The sequence below is a fragment of the Panonychus citri genome, unplaced genomic scaffold (assembly GCF_014898815.1).
Source record: "Panonychus citri isolate SS breed McGregor unplaced genomic scaffold, ASM1489881v1 Contig00110, whole genome shotgun sequence".
Taxonomy (NCBI): domain Eukaryota; kingdom Metazoa; phylum Arthropoda; class Arachnida; order Trombidiformes; family Tetranychidae; genus Panonychus; species Panonychus citri.
The window spans coordinates 145,657-163,652 of record NW_026515515.1 but is presented as its reverse complement, the minus strand read 5'-3'; the positions used below and the strand labels follow the sequence as shown (position 1 = coordinate 163,652).

Genomic DNA, 17,996 nt, shown 5'->3' with positions numbered 1-17,996 from the left:
TTGTTGACGACAAGGAGATTCGATTGGTGTGTGTCCTCGATAAAAGAGGTCGTTAGTTGACTGAAGTTCTTCACTCGCCATCTGTTGGCGGAGAAAATCATCATTCCGATTACCTAACTTTTTTCGCTCCTGATAATTTCAAATTTAATTAATACTACCTGTGAATTAAAAATCTAATTTTGTGTTATTATTGTACATCTTATTACACGGACCAAGTTGATACCAAAATTATGATATTTCAACAGTTACTTTAGTTGTTTTTTGTTATTCTTAAAACTCAGACTCTTATTGCGTTGTAATAACTTCAACCATTTTTGATTTCTTGGTAAGTTTTGCTTGGTAACTTGATTCCACTTAAAACGATCGAAATTCTAATATTATTTCCTACTTTTCTCCTTTTCTCTTTTTTTCATGACAAATCTAATGAGTGAATCAACTTTGGAACTTATCTTCACGGACAACTCAATTGACCATATTTTATTACCATACTTAAATGCCATACATTAATGCTTACATCAATATCCAAAGATACAAAGCTTGATCACTAACCAATTTCTTTCCAGGTAATCGAAGGAAACTAACTAATGAATAAATTGTAATTTTTTTTTTTGTAAATCGAACGGATAGTTCGCAGCCTCCGGGCGACCACTAATGTGGCTGTAATGTATAAAACATTCACCAGGGGGTGTTAATAAAGAATTACCTTGCGGCTTAAGAATTGGAATCAGTTTCCTATTTTAATGTTTATTTTTTAGTTTTTCTTTTTTCTTTCATTTGTTTTTTTGTTCTTTTTTTCTTTCCTTAACTATGGATCAATTTAATTACATCAAATTAATTGAATTCCATTACATACTGGAAGGTTTTACTGCCCTTTATAAGAACGAAAGTGACAAAAGTTCAAAAGGAATAATGTATCGGACTGCTGATCAAATTCTACACGAGATTTTCCAGTCATGTGTACGGACTGTGGTAAGAGAAGAGACGAAAATCAAATTGTCCAGAAAATGGAGAGAAATCGCTCTGGAAAGATGTTGTTTAGATGTTTCCATATTCAATGATGTTCACAATGAGATAACTTGTTCTTTGGACGAATTTATTACCAAAAAGTACATTGAAGAAAGATACACTAACCAATGGATGCAGAATAAACAAAGAGAAGCTGATTACGCGGCTATGGTATCTTCTTCTAATTCTATTAATTCTATTAATTCAATTAATTCTACTAATTCTGCCACTACTTCTTCTTCTACTTCTACTTCCACCACTACTACTACTGGTATTAATAATAATAATAACATGGGGATGGTTTGTCCATCTCTCGTATCTTTATCGACTGTATCATCATCAGTTCCTATCAATATGATCAATGGCTCCTTAGGATCAGAAGCTTCCACAAAAGTGCAACTAATTCAATCGAATAACATCAATAGTAACAATAACAATAGTAATATTATTCCTATTCTTGCGAATGGTGCTTCCTGTTATTCTGTACCTTCAACAACCGTTAAACCTCCTTCACGCATTTATCAATCTATGTTAACACTTGACTCTGGTTTCATATCCGAGACCAGTAAAAATGCTCCTTTTTCTATGGATGGATCAATAGTTAATGAAAGCGAGGTAAGTGGAAAATCGAGTAGCTCAAAGACCCAAAGGAGTAAAAGTAAACAAGAGAAAACCAGAGATAAATTTGCTTTATTACCAAAAGAACTTTTGGAAAATGAATGTTCCTCTGGAGGTGATACTGTTTTAACGCGACACATCAAGAAGACATTTCCTGCCGCAATGGATATGTTCAATGAGGAACAAGTTAAGCAATCACAAAGAAATTACCCTCACCAACTCCGTCCAAAGACAATACAGCCCGAAGTAAGTGGACATCTTCCTAATTCGCCAGGACACGCGCCAACACTTCAAGTGCTTTTGGATAAATTGGAAAATCTTCGATCATCTCGTTGATTCTCCACCGATTCCTTTCGGTGGTAATTCACAAAAACTGCTCAACAACATTTCCAATATCCTATTGACCACCGAGAAACTGATTTTTAACCCACCGCCTTTACCATCATTCCCAATTAGCTCATTTGATTTTTTAATATCAATACTATTATCTTGATATTCTTTGTGTTCCAAGCTGCGAATTAATTGTCGGCTTGCAGAAAACTAGCAAACAACAATCTAAGAACCGAAATACTTTAAGTTAATCAATTTGTATAAACAATTTGTTTAAATTGGTGATGATATCAAAGATTCACTGCGACGAAAAATAAACAAAGTCACAAGCCATTTGGTTTTGATTGTATTTTGAAATAAATTTTTGATTAAATTTCTTTTTCGCTGTTAATTGTTGATATTTAATTCACTGGTCATTTAACTACAAGAAAAAGCAACCGATGAGTAAGAGTTGCTACATAGAGTTTACGGTGACAATTAGAGTCACATTAAGTACCTGCGATGAAAACTTTACATGAAAATTTATGGATTTGGAATTATATGAAATTGGAATTTGCGAAATAATTAAAAAAAATCCATAGAGTACAATAAATGTCGAGAGGGAGTGAAAGAGAATTTGGTTAAATAAAGTACATTAAACAAAAAGGTTAAACTAATGAGATGATAAATGTTTTTCTATGAACGATTAAAACGATTAGTTAATGTGAATGTTTTCTTTTGAATGAGAGAGTGTTACTGAAGAAACTTCAGATTTATCTCCTTTAGATAAATCCTGAGTTTTATCGGATGAACTTTTGCTATTCTTTTTCGCCTCTTCAACTTTACGCTGGATTCTCCCTCGAACAGCTTTCGCAGCTTCTACTGCGGTTTTCATAGTGTCAACATGTTTCTTTTCCATGTCATTGATTTGGATTAATGATTTTTCAATGGAATTCAATATTTTGGTCTCATTTTCTCTTCGTTTTTGTAATTTGGCCGCATTTTGTTCATTCAACTCCTTGTTTTTAACAATTTGTTGAGATAGCCTAAAGAAAAGATAAAGTTGATCATCATTTTAGTAATTATCGAAAAAGATAACGTAAAATTGGAAAAAAGGTTAATACACTTACTCAGCGCGTAATTGGGCGATGCGAGTTTCGTTTGCTTTAGCACAATCTTTGACACTTTGCTCTTTCTCGGCTAAACTTTTCCTTAAGTGGGCAAATTTTTCGTTCAAGAACTTGGACTCTTCATGGCAATATTGTTTGTATCTCTGAAGCTCTTGTTCGGCTTGAGCGAGTTTTTCTTGAAGATTCTTGAGCTCCAATCTTTTCTCTGTTTCAATTAATTCCAATTGTTTACCTTTTTGTTGCACTTTAACCGATTTTGCTTGTAAGTCGACATTCACCTCAATAAGGTATCTGTTTAGTTCATTGATTAAATCAACGAATCGTTTTTTCAATTCACTACTTTTGGTAAGCGATTCAGGGTTAGATAACTGATCAAGAATATCTTGCAGTTCAGGTGAATGAAGTTTTTCAATGACCCAAGGTACATAATTCTTGTTTGCTTGTGTATTCACACTCATTAGAAGTGAATTAACTTCGGATGCGTAGCCATAATATTTCTTGATGAGTTGATCTTTCGTCAATGAAATTTCATTCAAATCTGTATGAATTGACAGTTTGATTTGTTTAATGGCTTTTGTATCGTCGTTGATTTCTTTGTCAAATTGGCGTTGCCTGTCTCGAGCCAATTGCATCTCGGCGATATCATAAGGTTGATCGTTGACTTTTTGATTCATTTCATGTAATTTCTCTGAGTTCATAGCCAATTCGTTTTCGAGATCAACAATTTCGGCTTTCAACTTTATGGCATCTTTTTCGGTTTGCAAAATATAATCTTGCATGTAGTTGTTGTACGAGACGTATTCATCGGTGGACTTGACATATTCCATTTTCTTCACGGGTAACATTTTTCGATAATCATTCTCTTTTTCTAAATTTTTTAACTCGTCGTCCAATTTCTTCAATTCACATTCCAAAGCTCCCAATTCATCGTCAGTTCCATATATCTTAACTGCCAACTCTTCGAAAGCCTCATCTAGGTCAACGTCATCTGAGACAATCTGTAATAATGAAGTCTTAATCTCAGCATCATCGGACGTGACAGATGGATAAATAAGTTCCCTTGAATCAACTGTCTGCAAATACTGAATATTATCAACAAGGAATTCAAACATTCCAAGAAGATTACCAATAGCTTGACGACCAGAGAATGAGATGAGTGAGGATTTAGTGATGAAGTATGGATAACCAAATTGAGCCATCAATTCAGGGACTCGAGCATCAATCGGTGTAACTTCAATACTGGGATCAAGATGAGAAAAAAGAAACTAAAGGGAAAAAATGGAGGAAAAATGGTTAACTTAAAGGCCATTAAAGAAAGTTGATCATTTTAACTCACCTCAAAAACTTTGATTACATCTTGTTTAGAAGGAGATTTAAGAAACTTGGGTGAAATCTGACTTGGATAATGATTTTCGGTCAAGAATTGGATTAATTTGGTTGTACAAGTTTGTTGATATTTAGGATCTGCGACTTGTCTGGTGTCTTTTTGCCGACATCGATCACCAATGATACTACTCCTCCGACCAGAAGCTGCAGCTGAAGATGGATAAACTTTTGTTCTGTGGATAAAAAAAATACACATGGATCACAAAATTAATCAAAGAGAAAGTTAAAAAGAAAAAGATAAAAGATGAATAGAGTCAAAATTACCTATCAGATTTGGGCGATTGGTGAAATAATCCCTTTGCTCCTTTATAAGGACCAGTAAAATTGGCCGCATACTTATTAGCCTTAAAACAACTGGTATTACTTTTCCTTTGAGTACTATACTGACCATAACGATAACTTGTCTCGTAAGCCGATGAACCATGAGATGAAACATCAAAACCAGACAAATGATAATTTGGTTTAGTAACTGATTTACAATTAGAGCTTGATAAAGCAGGAATACGAGATTTACGATGAGAAGTTGCCATTTTGTTGGTTCCAAGAATAGAAAATCTTTTTCCAAAAAAGATGGACAAAAACAAGAGAAGAAAATTGTTTCACAATCCAAGACAAGAAAACCACAATCAATAAGTTAATTTGTTGACAATTAAAATAAAGACAAAATAAAAAAATAATCACAAAACAATCAATTAAAAAGATTGACACTTAAACCATTCACCAAACAAAAAGAAAGCAACAAGTTAACATTTTTTGGCGGTTACTAAATTCATACCATTGTTGCCATGGTAACGGCGATTTTATTTTTCAAATTTTCTTCTCTCTTAACAATTTAATCTTCTCTCACAAGTTTCACAGTTAATTCTCATTTCGCGAGAATTAATTTATTAAAATTTGAAAATTGACACAATTCATCAATCGTTCAATAGTAGTGTACAAGTGAATTTAATTTCTAAATTAAGTTAATTGGAAAATTAATTGGAAAAGAACAACAAGTGACATCTATTGAGAAAAAGGTAAGTAAAAGTGATGGAGGAGCAAAAGAGAGGACACTTAAAGAGAGCCACGTATTTGATATCGATCCCGGTGTAAACCTTTTAAATTTAATTGTGTTTTAAATTTTGTTTTGTTATTTTCATTAATTGGTAACAATTAGTTAATTATGTCGACCGCTGCTAAGAAGGGATATTCTCGTGAAGAAGAGCTTCTTCTCCATGACTTTAGTCGAAACGTTTCAACAAAAAGCTCTGCTCTTTTCTATGGTAATGCTCTCATTGTTTCGGCCACATCAGTGTGTAAGTATTTTAGTTGATTCTTTCTTAATCTCTTTTAATCATCTTATTCGTCTTTTTTTTGTTTTTTGTTCTATTTTTATTAATCTCTGATTTTCTTTTTTGTTTGTTTCTTTTCTTCTGGTTGATATTATCTCATTTGGTTTAGGGCTATTTTGGAGAATCCATCAGATGGACCTTTACTCTTCAGCGTTCATTTTTGTTTTGGTTACTGCATTAACAACTTGGCTTATTGCTTATGCTTATAAGCATGTTAAGTATATTCTTAAATTCAAAATTGCATCTAAACGAGGTGAAGCTGTTACTCGAGAAGTTATCAGACAAATATCCGATGACAAGAAAATGACCAAGAAAGAGAGAGATGAACGTGTCCTCTGGAAACAGAATGAGGTGGCTGATTTTGAGGCAACAACTTTCGCCATTTTCTACAATAATGCTCTTTTCTTGGCTTTAGTAATTGTCTCATCTTTCTATTTACTTGGATCTTTCAGTCCAACAGTAAATTATGTGTTCTCTGTTACCCTTTCCGGTGCTCTTTGTGCTCTTCTTTCAACAAGCACCAAATAATTTAACCTCTCACATGAAAAAAGATTATCAAGAGACTTATAAGAAAGTAACAAATTATACATTTGAATAAATTGTTTATCAATTTTTGATTCCAAATATTCATCTTACAACTGATTTGATTCGAGTTCCGGTTCCTGAAAAGTTTTGCTTTTACTGGTTTAATTTTGAAATTCCGAAAGTTTCAAGTTTGACTGATCAAATTTTGTTCCAGTTAAACAATTTTCGAACTCGTTTTATAAAAAAAGGATGAGAATAATTTAGAAAATCAGAGGAATTTTAGTCCAAACAAATCGATCAACTGAATTCTAAAAGAATTCTCTCTTAGAATTGGTCTAGTCGAACAAAAAAAAAATTTTGTATCTAAAGAATAATTTTTACAGTTTATTGTTCATTTTGTAAAACTACTTTTGGTCAATGAGCGATAAAAATGTTCACCTTATTTTTCTGTCACACAATCAAGGTGAGAAAATTTAAGGCATGTCGAACAATTAGAAATTGTTTATAAATTGTAAGGCAGTTGATTAATTTAATTCAACGAGAAATAAGTAAACTTTCCAGCTTATCCATAAGCACTTGGACAACGGGCTCGGCTGAAGGTGTATTGGGAAGATGTTTATGAACAGAAGCTTCAGAATGATTTGATGATGTCTTTGAATTTGGACGAAGATGTTGAGGATAATTTCTTTGTGCTTGTTTGATTTGCTCTTCATTAAACATCATATTAGATGGAAATGTCTTTTTGATGTGTCGCGTTAAAACGGTGTCACCTCCAGAGGAACATTCATTTTCCAAAAGTTCTTTTGGTAATAAAGCAAATTTATCTCTGGTTTTCTCTTGTTTACTTTTACTCCTTTGATTCTTTGAGCTACTTGATTTACTGCTTACTTCACTTTCATTAACTATTGATCCATCCATAGAAAAAGGAGTATTTTTACTGGTCTCAGATTGGAAACCAGAGTCAAGTGATAACATAGATTGATAATTGCGTGAAGGAGGTTTAACGGTTGTTGAAGGTACAGAATAACAGGAAGCACCATTCGCAAGAATAGGAATAATATTACTATTGTTATTGTTACTATTGATGTTATTCGATTGAATTAGTTGCACTTTTGTGGAAGCTTCTGATCCTAAGGAGCCATTGATCATATTGATAGGAACTGATGATGATACAGTCGATAAAGATACGAGAGATGGACAAACCATCCCCATATTATTATTATTATTATTAATACCAGTAGTAGTAGTAGTGGAAGTAGAAGTAGAAGAAGAAGTAGTGGCAGAATTAGTAGAATTAATTGAATTAATAGAATTAATAGAATTAGAAGAAGATACCATAGCCGCGTAATCAGCTTCTCTTTGTTTATTCTGCATCCATTGGTTAGTGTATCTTTCTTCAATGTACTTTTTGGTAATAAATTCGTCCAAAGAACAAGTTATCTCATTGTGAACATCATTGAATATGGAAACATCTAAACAACATCTTTCCAGAGCGATTTCTCTCCATTTTCTGGACAATTTGATTTTCGTCTCTTCTCTTACCACAGTCCGTACACATGACTGGAAAATCTCGTGTAGAATTTGATCAGCAGTCCGATACATTATTCCTTTTGAACTTTTGTCACTTTCGTTCTTATAAAGGGCAGTAAAACCTTCCAGTATGTAATGGAATTCAATTAATTTGATGTAATTAAATTGATCCATAGTTAAGGAAAGAAAAAAAGAACAAAAAAACAAATGAAAGAAAAAAAAAAGAAAAATAAACATTAAAATAGGAAACTGATTCCAATTCTTAAGCCGCAAGGTAATTCTTTATTCCTGGTGAATTTTATACATTACAGCCACATTTCGCTTTGTGAACTATCCGTTCGATTTACAAAATTACAATTTATTCATTAGTTAGTTTCGATTACCTGGAAAGAATTAATAGTGATCCTTTGTATCTTCATGTAGTATGGCATTTAATGTATGGCATTTAATATTCATGTAATTTTATGGTCAATTGAGTTGTCCGTGAAGATAAGTTCCAAAGTTGATTCACTCATTAGATTTGTCATGAAAAAAAGAGAAAAGGAGAAAAGTAGGAAATAATATTAGAATTTCGATCGTTTTAAGTGGAATCAAGTTACCAAGCAAAACTTACCAAGAAATCAAAAATGGTTGAAGTTATTACAACGCAATAAGAGTCTGAGTTTTAAGAATAACAAAAAACAACTAAAGTAACTGTTGAAATATCATAATTTTGGTATCAACTTGGTCCGTGTAATAAGATGTACAATAATAACACAAAATTAGATTTTTAATTCACAGGTAGTATTAATTAAATTTGAAATTATCAGGAGCGAAAAAAGTTAGGTAATCGGAATGATGATTTTCTCCGCCAACAGATGGCGAGTGAAGAACTTCAGTCAACTAACGACCTCTTTTATCGAGGACATGAACTCCATTTGCGACATTGAATGTTTACAATTTTCATGTTTTCTTATTTGTTATTGAGTAATTAGTTTTGGTTTAATAATTAATTAACTATTAGTTCATTAGAATTTCTGGTCAATGGATTCACAAACCGAAAATACCATTGGTAAGTTATGTTTTTGATGATCGATTTGATTGGGTTGATTTTCGTTTCTTCTTGTTAATTGTGGTTTTTTATTATCAATATTTTTTATCCTTCATTTGAAATCTTTTCATCTCCATGTCTCTGGTTATCATTACAAAGAGGATGATTATCCTTATTGTCCAAATTGGAAAGAGGCCCATTACAATATGGCCAGATTAGGGCCTCGATATCATCCACTTGATGTTTTCACAAAGTTCGACGATCACCGTAAACCCATCGATAGATTAATCAACGCCTCTGGTGCTGGTGTTATCGCTGGAGTATCAATTGCTATGGTTGCCCAATATGGAGCTGGAAGACCAGTGTTTTCGCAAATTCATAGACACATTATTGGAGCTCTCGTCGGTTTTGTCGGTGCTTATTTCACTGGTGTTTATGTGACCAAAAAAGCGGCAATGGAACAAGGGAGATTGATGCTTTATATTCAATCACGACCTGAGTATTTTCATCCAATTGGTAATATTTACATGAATATTCACCTTCTTGAAAAATTTACTCACTCGTTTACTTTTCTCTTACAGATCGTTACAAATATAAAGAAACTTTGGGAACCTGGCGATTGAAAAGACTTCATCGTTAATCTAAATACACCGATATTAAGCCTGATTAATTTAAGTCTTAATTTCCAATCAGAGTTATTAGCTTACAAAAGTAGAAAGAGAATCAGGTAAAAATTGTTAATAAGCTTGTTATTAATTGAGAAATGAGAGGTTTTTATGATTTGGAAATCATTTTGCATCGAAAGCAATTTAACCTCATCAAATCTTGAAAGTAAATAAAATTGACAAGATAATTTTAATTCTTTGAAATTTATTTCTATGTTAACATTACGCTAAAAAATTAACAACATTATAAGTAGGATTTAACATTAATTAGTCTTGAATGATAACAATTTGATTCAGTTGTATAGCCGAACTGAAATTAAGTAACTTGTAGATTAGAAAAATAATTTGATTTCGAAAGATTTTCATTGGTGGTGTTCATGTGAACTTAACGATTAATCAGTTAATCAGGAGATTTAGGTGATAAAAAACGGGATCTTTTTTGGCACAGTTTTCATTTCGATGATTTGATTAGATTATTTTTTCCTCTCAAGTGTCATTTTCGCGAGTTCAATTAGCGCCCTTTTCTCCGGGCAATCGATAAATGGATCAATGTATCTTAGAGCTTCGTCTGCATGTTGTTTGGCCAGAATTCTGGTTGATTGTAGTCCATCGGATTCCATGACAAAGGCATAAGCGGCCTGGACATCATTGGGTTCACAGAATCGTCGTTCTATCATCACATTCAATTGGGGAAACTTTTCACTCGCAAACAAAACTGGAGCCGTGGCGAGGCCCAGCCTCAGATCGGCTGCCGCTGGTTTCCCGAGTTCCGATTGACTGGAAACAAAATCCAAAAGATCGTCCACCAATTGAAAAGCTATTCCCAAGTTTCGGCCATACTGAAAAGCGGCTTCTTGGCAACGCGTGTCTGCCCCCGAAAGCAGCGCAACAGCTTTACAAGTGTACGCAATCAGCGAAGCTGTTTTTTTGAAGCTCTTGTGAATGTAGTCACTGAATCTCTCTCGAGAATCGTCTTCTTTTCCTTTTGATCCCATTTGCATGAATTCACCTTGAACCAGGTCAAGCAGCACTTGAGAAAGGACAAAGATCACTTGCTCATTGCGAAGACGAGCCAACATCTGAGATGATCGAGACAAAATGTAATCACCAGCGAGAATGGCCTTCTTTTGGCCCCATAAAACATTCACTGAAGCTTTGCCACGACGGACATCGGCTGTGTCGATCACATCATCATGGACCAAAGATGCGGTGTGAATCATTTCGGTGGCCATTGCAACGTTTTTCTGACATTCCAATAAATCTGATCTTCCAGAGACATGGTAGTTGAGAGCTCGAGCCACCAACACCACGATCATGGGTCGAAACGCTTTCCCTTCACCATCGAAATAATAACAAGCGATTTCTTCCAGTTCCGGTTTCTCGGTCCACAATTCCTTCCGAATGTCCGAATACAAATTACGAAGATCATTTTCCACCAATTTCAAAGGAGACACAATTTCTTTTTCTTTTTCCTTTTCTCTCACCAGAGAAGAGAAACAAGATGAAGATGAACAAGAGGGACTACAGATTCTCGACAATATTGAACGAGATGAAAGAAGAAACAATTTCTTGGAGCATAAAGAGACCATAATCATTTCGATCAATTAAAACATCAACACGTCAACGAACTTTGATTGAGACAAATTCTTTTTTTTCATCTTCTCATCTTCTTCTAACCTCAAAATAGAAAACAAACCAGATTTTCTGCTTTTCTGTTTCTATAGTTACCGAATTTCAATTCAATCCATTGGCGGGAGAATAAATGTCAACTCACATGTTAACCTTTCTATTCAAGTAAATTGTATGAAATTGAACAATTTAGAGTCGATTGAATTATGTTTAATATAAATAAATGGTTTTGTCAAGGAATTTCAATCATTAATTAAAATATAAATCGACTTTTCAATGAGAATCAATGTCAAGTAATAAAGGGTAAAAACAAAAGCATAAAAAACTCTTTTTCGAAATTAAGTAATTGGCCCTGAAAAGGGCCGTTTTTTGGTATGATTATGATGATGATGATGGTGGTGGTGGGATTATGAGGAATGATTCAAGATGATGATGAAGAAGGGACATGGGGAATGGGACATTGATGATGAGGGAGAGATCCATGAAAAAGAGAAAAATAAGACACTTAAGCTCGTTCTCCTCGGATTCGCCTGGCCAATTGGATGTCCTTTGGCATAATAGTGACTCTCTTGGCGTGAATAGCGCAAAGATTAGTGTCTTCAAACAGACCAACCAAATAAGCTTCAGAAGCTTCTTGAAGAGCCATAACTGCTGATGATTGGAAACGAAGATCAGTCTTGAAATCTTGAGCAATTTCACGAACCAATCGTTGGAAAGGTAACTTTCGGATCAAAAGCTCAGTTGACTTTTGGTAACGACGGATCTCTCGAAGAGCAACTGTTCCAGGTCGATATCTGTGGGGCTTCTTAACACCACCGGTGGCAGGGGCTGATTTACGGGCAGCCTTTGTAGCCAATTGTTTTCGTGGAGCTTTACCTCCGGTTGATTTACGAGCAGTTTGCTTAGTACGAGCCATTGTTTTCACAAAGTAGAAGAGTTGATTGAAAAGTAAGAGAAGGAAAATTAGTAATTAAACTTGAATGTCAAGAGAGAGAAATTCAAAAACCAAATGATAAAGTTAAAAATGTTCTTTTTCCCTTAAATATCAACACCAGAAAAGTTTCTCTCAAAATGAGTCCTCGTAGAGTAAGAGTTTCGTCTCATTGGTTTATTTTCTTTTCTCTTTTTCTCAACACAAATGAAAAGCGGGAAATTCGTTTTCTCTCTAAACATATGATTCACTTTTCTTTTTTGCTTTTTTTTTCTTTTTTTTCTTTGTTTATTTTTTTTCCATTATTTTCATTAACCTATTTTACTTTTTTAGTTCTATTAATCAATTTATCTTTTAAACAATTTATCTCAATGTGATAAACCAAATGTCCGAATCTCTTTCAAATAGTGAATGTGAAGTGAATGAAATTGAAATAATTCGAGACGAAATTAGTGATTTGGAGAAACAATTAATGGAGACTTTGGGTTTGCCTTCATCTTTTTCTACTACAAAGAGACACTTTAAATCGAAGGAAGAGAAAAAAGAAGCAAAGACCAATAAAAAAAAGAAAAGCAATAAAAATCTCTGCAAGTATTGGGCTCAAAGGTATCGATTGTTTTCTCGTTTCGATGATGGAATCCAAATGGACTCGGAATCTTGGTATTCGGTGACTCCTGAATTGATCGGGAATCACATCGCATGTAAATGTGTGAGAGATGGAGAAAAGTCAATGGTCATTATCATGGATCCTTTTTGTGGAGTGGGAGGGAATGTCATTCAATTCGCTTTGAAATCACCAAATGTCTTTGTGATCGCAAGTGATATCGATGGAAACAAAGTGCGAATGGCCAAACACAATTCGTGTATCTATGGTGTGGACAATCAAATTGCTTTTCTCGTCGGCGATTATTTCCAAATATTGTCCACCATTAAATTACCTGTTGATTGTATTTTCTTGTCTCCCCCTTGGGGTGGACCAAACTACTTGTCTCAAAAAGTTTATTCCTTGTCCAATATGAGACCAAATGGATTTGAAATATTCGCAGCAGCAAAAGAACATGTTTCATGTAATATCGCATTTCTATTGCCGAGAAACATTGACAGAGATGAAATTAATTCTCTGCTTCAACCAAATGAATCAGTGGAAATTGAACAAAATCTAATTAACAACAAACCCAAAACAATCACCGCTTATTTTGGCAATTTGGTTGACCAAACAAACTCAAGTTGATCTTTTCTTTTATTGTTAATCTTTTTAATTTTTTTCTTTCTACTTAAATCAATTGACCAATAACATTGTCCAAATTGTTTCTTTCGAGATTAAACAGTTTAATGTCTAACGGAGCTTATGAACTCACAATCGATCAGGACAAAGATGAAATTTTCGGTAGATTAACTCATGGCTTGAATTCAGTTTGATTTTGAATCATTAGACTATAAAGTAATTGGTTTTAAACAATAACAATTCAGTTGTAAATATTAAGATTAAGTTTGTATTTTATTTTGACTACAATTAAACAAAATATTAAGATGATTATCAAATTGTTTACATTCTGAAACAATATAAGCATAAGGATAAAAACTCTTTTTACACATAAATGTAATTGGCCCTGAAAAGGGCCGTTTTTTGGTTATGTGATAAACATAATGATGATGATGAAAAAGGAAAGGGATGAGGGAGATGAAAAGAGATGAGAAGATGAAGAAAAATGAATGAATGAAATTAATTTAAGCTTTCTTGTCACTCTTCTTTGGTAAGAGAACAGCTTGAATGTTTGGCAAGACACCACCTTGAGCAATGGTCACACCAGCAAGAAGTTTGTTCAATTCTTCGTCATTTCTGATGGCAAGTTGAAGATGACGAGGGATGATACGAGTTTTCTTGTTATCTCTGGCAGCATTACCAGCCAATTCCAATACTTCAGCACCCAAGTATTCAAGAACAGCAGCCAAATAGACTGGAGCACCAGCACCAACTCGTTCAGCATAATTTCCCTTTCGGAGAAGTCGATGAATTCGACCAACTGGGAATTGAAGACCAGCTCGAGATGATCGAGACTTTGCCTTTGATTTAACTTTTCCTCCTTTACCTCGTCCAGACATTTTAGATTATTAGTTGATTAAGTTGATTTAAATTAGAAAATTAGAGAAGAAAACACAAAATAAATTTGATTGTCAAATAAGAAATGAAACAAAATTTCAAACAGCTGAAAATGAGACAATCAACACAAAACAATTTTCTTTATATACTAACAGTGTAAAGTGTTTAACTCACTAACCAATAAGAAAAGAGTTTCTATCAAATGAGCCAATGAGAATGCGTGTGAGTCCTCGTTGAGTTAGTGGTGAGTTAAACACTTGGTGAATTAGTATAAAACTAAAGACAAGTTTTTCATTTGACATCTTCTCAAGTTTGTTGATTATCAATTCTTTGTAATTGTTTCATTTCTCGATAATTTCTTTAGTTAATTTTAAATCAATTTCTTTTCCTAATTAATAATTATGCCTCCTCAACCATCAGGTAAAGCTGTGAAAAAAGCCGGTAAGGCCCAAAAAGCTGTTCGAGCTACCGACAAGAAAAAGAAGAAGAAGCGTAGGAAGGAATCTTTCTCCATCTACATCTACAAAGTGTTGAAACAAGTTCATCCTGACACTGGAATCTCATCGAAAGCCATGTCAATCATGAATTCATTTGTTAATGATATTTTCGAGAGAATTGCTGCTGAGGCCAGTCGACTTGCTCACTACAACAAGCGATCAACCATCACATCAAGGGAGATTCAAACTGCTGTTCGTCTTCTCCTTCCTGGTGAATTGGCTAAACACGCCGTTTCAGAAGGAACCAAAGCTGTCACCAAATACACTTCATCTAAATAAACTCATCCATCATCACCATCATCATCATCATCATCCCATGTAACCCCTAAAATTCATATAACCAAAAACGGCCCTTTTCAGGGCCAATACTTATATGTGAAAAAGAGTTTTTTTATATCCAAAGCTTTTGACTCATTGTGAATAATTTTATTTCATCTTATTAAATTAAGACAATCTTTTCTCTTAAAAAAAATTTCAAACCTAATTATTCCTCTTAATTGATAAACTCGGAATCTATTCTCCAAATCTAACAGTTAATCTCCTAATTTCCTTAGTTTGACCAAAGGCCTCATGAGTTAAGGTAAATCAAATCAAGTAACTGAAGGTCGATTTCATTGGTCAACAGGAAAAGAAAAAAGCGCTCAAAGAAACAAAGGAACATTCGGTTTGCCGCCTTAGAAAACCAAACAAACCAAGTTTTCGATACTTGTAAAGGTTCAATCGAAATATTTCTCTATCAGCCAATTTACTACAAATTCTATAAGTTAGTCAACTCAAGAATTGTTGAATCAATAGATTGTCTCAATATTTACTCTGATCGATCAAAATTAATTCGCTTGAATCTTTAGTCTTGATCAAAGTCGATTGTCCCACAAGAAGAACAATTTTGATTTGCTAATTAGCAATGAAATCATCTCAATGATTAGGCAGTGACTTGACTCGTCCATTAAACTGTTCCATTCAAAATATTTAAATCAATTAAATTGATTATAATTTGGTTAGAAAACAAAAATTAGAAATTAAATTTTCTCTTTGTTTCAATTTTGGCGCTTCTTCTTAAGATTCTGGTTGATTGTTTACCTTTTTGTTTGTTATCATTTGAAATGATTGTTTTTACTTGAAGTTGGTTTTATTTAATTGTTTCACTTTTATTTATCATGTTTAATTGATAATTTAAAGCATGTCAACAACTGAAGTTATTCCATTAACATCTAGCCATTATCAAGTTCCTAACTGGTGAGTCTTTTTCCCGATGAAAACATTGATCTTTTTACAAGTGAATTAATTTCATCTTATTTTCCTCAGGGCAGGAAAACCTCCTTCAGGTTATCATTTGGATGTTTACAAAGATGGTAAATTGATTCAGGTTAGTCGACACATTTTCCTTGGGTATTTAATTCTTCTCATTCTGCATATCCTTGGTAATTGGTGTTTTCGATGGCCTATTATTGGGCCTTTCGAAATGCATAGAAAACATTACATCAATTTCAAGATTTAATGCTAGATTATTTTGATCTTTATTCTTGTTTCAAGCTTGAAAAGGGTCTTAATCTAAAGTGGTCAAAACAGAACTAATTAAAGAGCTTAGTTCTCGTGGTATTGGCTTTTGATACATGAAATTAATCTCTAATCTTTTGTTCCTTATTCATTTTAGAAACTGATGATCGATGAAAAAAAATGTTACCATTTCGGGCGAAATCCAACTCTCAATGAAATTTGTATTGACCATCAATCTTGTTCTCGTATTCATGCAGCTTTGGTTTATCACAAGCATCTGAATAGAGCTTTTCTTGTCGATCTTGGTAGTAGTAAGTTTATTTTCGTTTATGAATTTGGCATGAAAATCTGGAAATGTATCGATTAAAATCTTATTTCGAAATCGTAAAGTTTTAGTTGAGAATTTGAATGTATTATTCCTTGTTAGTCTCTCTCTCTCTCTCTCTCTCTCTCTCTCTCTCTTGGTGCTTTTAAAGAGATTTTCGAATACAGTAAATTCAGACTCTTTAGTTTCGCCCCTTTCTAACTCACAGAGTATTAATGAAACTTTTTCTCTTTTCAGCCCATGGATCGTTCATTGGTACCGTTCGTCTTGAATCAAATAAACCGACTCAATTGCCTCTCAATGCGACTTTTCATTTTGGTGCTTCGACAAGATATTATTCTCTTCGAGAGAAACCCAATTCAAGTAACTTAAATAATCTTGAAGGAGATCCGAATGTGGAAAATACCGACTATGGACATCACAATTTACCAGATTCAGAGTTAGAATTGGATGTAAGCAATATTTGTCTTGAAATTTTCTTCCTACTTTGAGAAGTTGAGCATTTTTTATGTTTTCATTTCTTTTCTTTTCTTTTCAGAACTTGACTGAATTCAATACTGTGCAAAACAAGAGAATCAGCATGATGGGAATCAAAGAAAACGAGGATAAACTTCGAGCTGGTCCTCGAACTATTTTGGTTCGATTCAAAGAAGAAGAAGAGATAATTAATCCAGAAGATGTTGATCCAAGTGTCGGTAAATTTCGTAATTTGGTGCAAACAACTGTGATTCCAAATAAGAAGATGAAACTCGATTCACCATTGGGAATCAATCGAAATGAAGTTAAATCTCATCACATTCTGAAACCTCAAATCGCTTCAACATCTCATCATTCATCTTCTCGTAATCAACTTTATTCACCTTCTCTTTCTTTCAAACTTGGAATACCTTTACCTAATTCAGCTCCTGATGTTAATCTCACTTCATCACCTGAACATATTCCTGAACTTATCGTCAATAAACCAATAGTTTCCGTTGATCATAATGACAATTTAGGTGAATCAAGTGTACCTAATAAAAAGAAATACGTTAAAGAAGCTTGGCCAGGAAGAAAACCATCACTTCTCTATTAGAAAACTACTGCAAAAAAAAGTCAACAATCAACAGTCAATCACCCATCAACTTATCATGTGTACAATCTTCGTTCAATCATCACAGTTAACTTATTCAATTTCTTCCTCTGTGTAAATACCAATCAGAAACTATCTTCATAAAGGCTTGTAAATTAATCTTCCTTGTTTCCTATTTCTGATAGACAATAAACTTAGGTCATTTTTCCAGAAAAAAAGTTATTTAATTCTCTTCACTCTCTGATCCTCTTTCCACTCTAATGATTAATCATTAAATTTTCTACTAAATGATTAGAGTATCAAGCAAACATTCATTAACCTAGTCAAAGATAATTTGATTAATCAAGATTTCCTCTTAATTCTTTCTCTTTTTTTCTCTCCTATGATCTGATCGGCCTTGAATAAACACTTTGCTTTA

At 33.6% G+C, this 17,996-nt stretch overlaps 10 protein-coding genes across 10 annotated transcripts; 6 read left to right on the top strand and 4 right to left on the bottom strand.

Moving 5' to 3' along the window:
• The first annotated feature begins 108 nt into the window (after positions 1-108).
• Positions 109-2,344, top strand: LOC128389743 (uncharacterized protein DDB_G0271670-like). Its single transcript, XM_053349376.1, has 2 exons — positions 109-325; positions 529-2,344. The coding sequence occupies exon 2, from the start codon at positions 808-810 to the stop codon at positions 1,957-1,959; it is 1,152 nt and encodes a 383-aa protein (XP_053205351.1). The 5' UTR covers positions 109-325; positions 529-807; the 3' UTR covers positions 1,960-2,344.
• LOC128389738 (kinetochore protein NDC80 homolog) lies at positions 2,327-5,378 on the bottom strand. The gene is made up of 4 exons (XM_053349367.1): positions 4,713-5,378; positions 4,399-4,621; positions 3,063-4,327; positions 2,327-2,978 (listed from the first exon to the last, which is right to left on the bottom strand). The coding sequence occupies exons 1-4, from the start codon at positions 4,976-4,978 to the stop codon at positions 2,648-2,650; spliced, it is 2,085 nt and encodes a 694-aa protein (XP_053205342.1). The 5' UTR covers positions 4,979-5,378; the 3' UTR covers positions 2,327-2,647.
• A 119-nt stretch (positions 5,379-5,497) lies between these two features.
• LOC128389752 (translocon-associated protein subunit gamma-like) lies at positions 5,498-6,403 on the top strand. The gene is made up of 2 exons (XM_053349384.1): positions 5,498-5,743; positions 5,889-6,403. The coding sequence occupies exons 1-2, from the start codon at positions 5,611-5,613 to the stop codon at positions 6,305-6,307; spliced, it is 552 nt and encodes a 183-aa protein (XP_053205359.1). The 5' UTR covers positions 5,498-5,610; the 3' UTR covers positions 6,308-6,403.
• Positions 6,404-8,728: 2,325 nt separating this feature from the next.
• On the top strand, positions 8,729-9,723 carry LOC128389756 (uncharacterized). Its single transcript, XM_053349388.1, has 3 exons — positions 8,729-8,885; positions 9,024-9,380; positions 9,446-9,723. The coding sequence occupies exons 1-3, from the start codon at positions 8,858-8,860 to the stop codon at positions 9,502-9,504; spliced, it is 444 nt and encodes a 147-aa protein (XP_053205363.1). The 5' UTR covers positions 8,729-8,857; the 3' UTR covers positions 9,505-9,723.
• LOC128389746 (all trans-polyprenyl-diphosphate synthase PDSS1-like) lies at positions 9,718-11,390 on the bottom strand. Its single transcript, XM_053349379.1, has one exon. The coding sequence runs from the start codon at positions 11,122-11,124 to the stop codon at positions 10,003-10,005; it is 1,122 nt and encodes a 373-aa protein (XP_053205354.1). The 5' UTR covers positions 11,125-11,390; the 3' UTR covers positions 9,718-10,002.
• A 145-nt stretch (positions 11,391-11,535) lies between these two features.
• Positions 11,536-12,148, bottom strand: LOC128389758 (histone H3). Its single transcript, XM_053349390.1, has one exon. It carries the CDS (start codon positions 12,072-12,074, stop codon positions 11,664-11,666), a length of 411 nt encoding a protein of 136 aa, XP_053205365.1. The 5' UTR covers positions 12,075-12,148; the 3' UTR covers positions 11,536-11,663.
• Positions 12,149-12,262: 114 nt separating this feature from the next.
• On the top strand, positions 12,263-13,787 carry LOC128389750 (trimethylguanosine synthase-like). The gene has a single exon (XM_053349383.1). It carries the CDS (start codon positions 12,475-12,477, stop codon positions 13,318-13,320), a length of 846 nt encoding a protein of 281 aa, XP_053205358.1. The 5' UTR covers positions 12,263-12,474; the 3' UTR covers positions 13,321-13,787.
• On the bottom strand, positions 13,569-14,289 carry LOC128389761 (histone H2A). The gene has a single exon (XM_053349393.1). The coding sequence runs from the start codon at positions 14,190-14,192 to the stop codon at positions 13,818-13,820; it is 375 nt and encodes a 124-aa protein (XP_053205368.1). The 5' UTR covers positions 14,193-14,289; the 3' UTR covers positions 13,569-13,817.
• A 202-nt stretch (positions 14,290-14,491) lies between these two features.
• Positions 14,492-15,159, top strand: LOC128389759 (histone H2B). The gene has a single exon (XM_053349391.1). The coding sequence runs from the start codon at positions 14,592-14,594 to the stop codon at positions 14,964-14,966; it is 375 nt and encodes a 124-aa protein (XP_053205366.1). The 5' UTR covers positions 14,492-14,591; the 3' UTR covers positions 14,967-15,159.
• A 605-nt stretch (positions 15,160-15,764) lies between these two features.
• Positions 15,765-17,805, top strand: LOC128389747 (nuclear inhibitor of protein phosphatase 1-like). The gene is made up of 5 exons (XM_053349380.1): positions 15,765-15,923; positions 15,993-16,053; positions 16,342-16,495; positions 16,747-16,961; positions 17,048-17,805. The coding sequence occupies exons 1-5, from the start codon at positions 15,868-15,870 to the stop codon at positions 17,579-17,581; spliced, it is 1,020 nt and encodes a 339-aa protein (XP_053205355.1). The 5' UTR covers positions 15,765-15,867; the 3' UTR covers positions 17,582-17,805.
• The last annotated feature ends 191 nt before the right edge of the window (positions 17,806-17,996 follow it).

Excerpts from the sequence above, each read along its gene's own strand:
- LOC128389743 (XM_053349376.1), top strand. The coding sequence starts at position 808 with ATGGATCAATTTAATTACATCAAATTAATTGAATTCCATTACATACTG.
- LOC128389738 (XM_053349367.1), bottom strand. The coding sequence starts at position 4,978 with ATGGCAACTTCTCATCGTAAATCTCGTATTCCTGCTTTATCAAGCTCT. Across the intron at positions 4,328-4,398 it reads ATGTAATCAAAGTTTTTGAG|TTTCTTTTTTCTCATCTTGA; the intron begins GTGAGTTAAAAT and ends TTTTCCCTTTAG. Across the intron at positions 2,979-3,062 it reads ATCGCCCAATTACGCGCTGA|GCTATCTCAACAAATTGTTA; the intron begins GTAAGTGTATTA and ends TCTTTTCTTTAG.
- LOC128389752 (XM_053349384.1), top strand. The coding sequence starts at position 5,611 with ATGTCGACCGCTGCTAAGAAGGGATATTCTCGTGAAGAAGAGCTTCTT. Across the intron at positions 5,744-5,888 it reads TGTTTCGGCCACATCAGTGT|GGCTATTTTGGAGAATCCAT; the intron begins GTAAGTATTTTA and ends CATTTGGTTTAG.
- LOC128389756 (XM_053349388.1), top strand. The coding sequence starts at position 8,858 with ATGGATTCACAAACCGAAAATACCATTG. Across the intron at positions 8,886-9,023 it reads ACAAACCGAAAATACCATTG|AGGATGATTATCCTTATTGT; the intron begins GTAAGTTATGTT and ends ATCATTACAAAG. Across the intron at positions 9,381-9,445 it reads TGAGTATTTTCATCCAATTG|ATCGTTACAAATATAAAGAA; the intron begins GTAATATTTACA and ends TTTCTCTTACAG.
- LOC128389746 (XM_053349379.1), bottom strand. The coding sequence starts at position 11,124 with ATGATTATGGTCTCTTTATGCTCCAAGAAATTGTTTCTTCTTTCATCT.
- LOC128389758 (XM_053349390.1), bottom strand. The coding sequence starts at position 12,074 with ATGGCTCGTACTAAGCAAACTGCTCGTAAATCAACCGGAGGTAAAGCT.
- LOC128389750 (XM_053349383.1), top strand. The coding sequence starts at position 12,475 with ATGTCCGAATCTCTTTCAAATAGTGAATGTGAAGTGAATGAAATTGAA.
- LOC128389761 (XM_053349393.1), bottom strand. The coding sequence starts at position 14,192 with ATGTCTGGACGAGGTAAAGGAGGAAAAGTTAAATCAAAGGCAAAGTCT.
- LOC128389759 (XM_053349391.1), top strand. The coding sequence starts at position 14,592 with ATGCCTCCTCAACCATCAGGTAAAGCTGTGAAAAAAGCCGGTAAGGCC.
- LOC128389747 (XM_053349380.1), top strand. The coding sequence starts at position 15,868 with ATGTCAACAACTGAAGTTATTCCATTAACATCTAGCCATTATCAAGTT. Across the intron at positions 15,924-15,992 it reads CATTATCAAGTTCCTAACTG|GGCAGGAAAACCTCCTTCAG; the intron begins GTGAGTCTTTTT and ends TATTTTCCTCAG. Across the intron at positions 16,496-16,746 it reads TCTTGTCGATCTTGGTAGTA|CCCATGGATCGTTCATTGGT; the intron begins GTAAGTTTATTT and ends TTCTCTTTTCAG.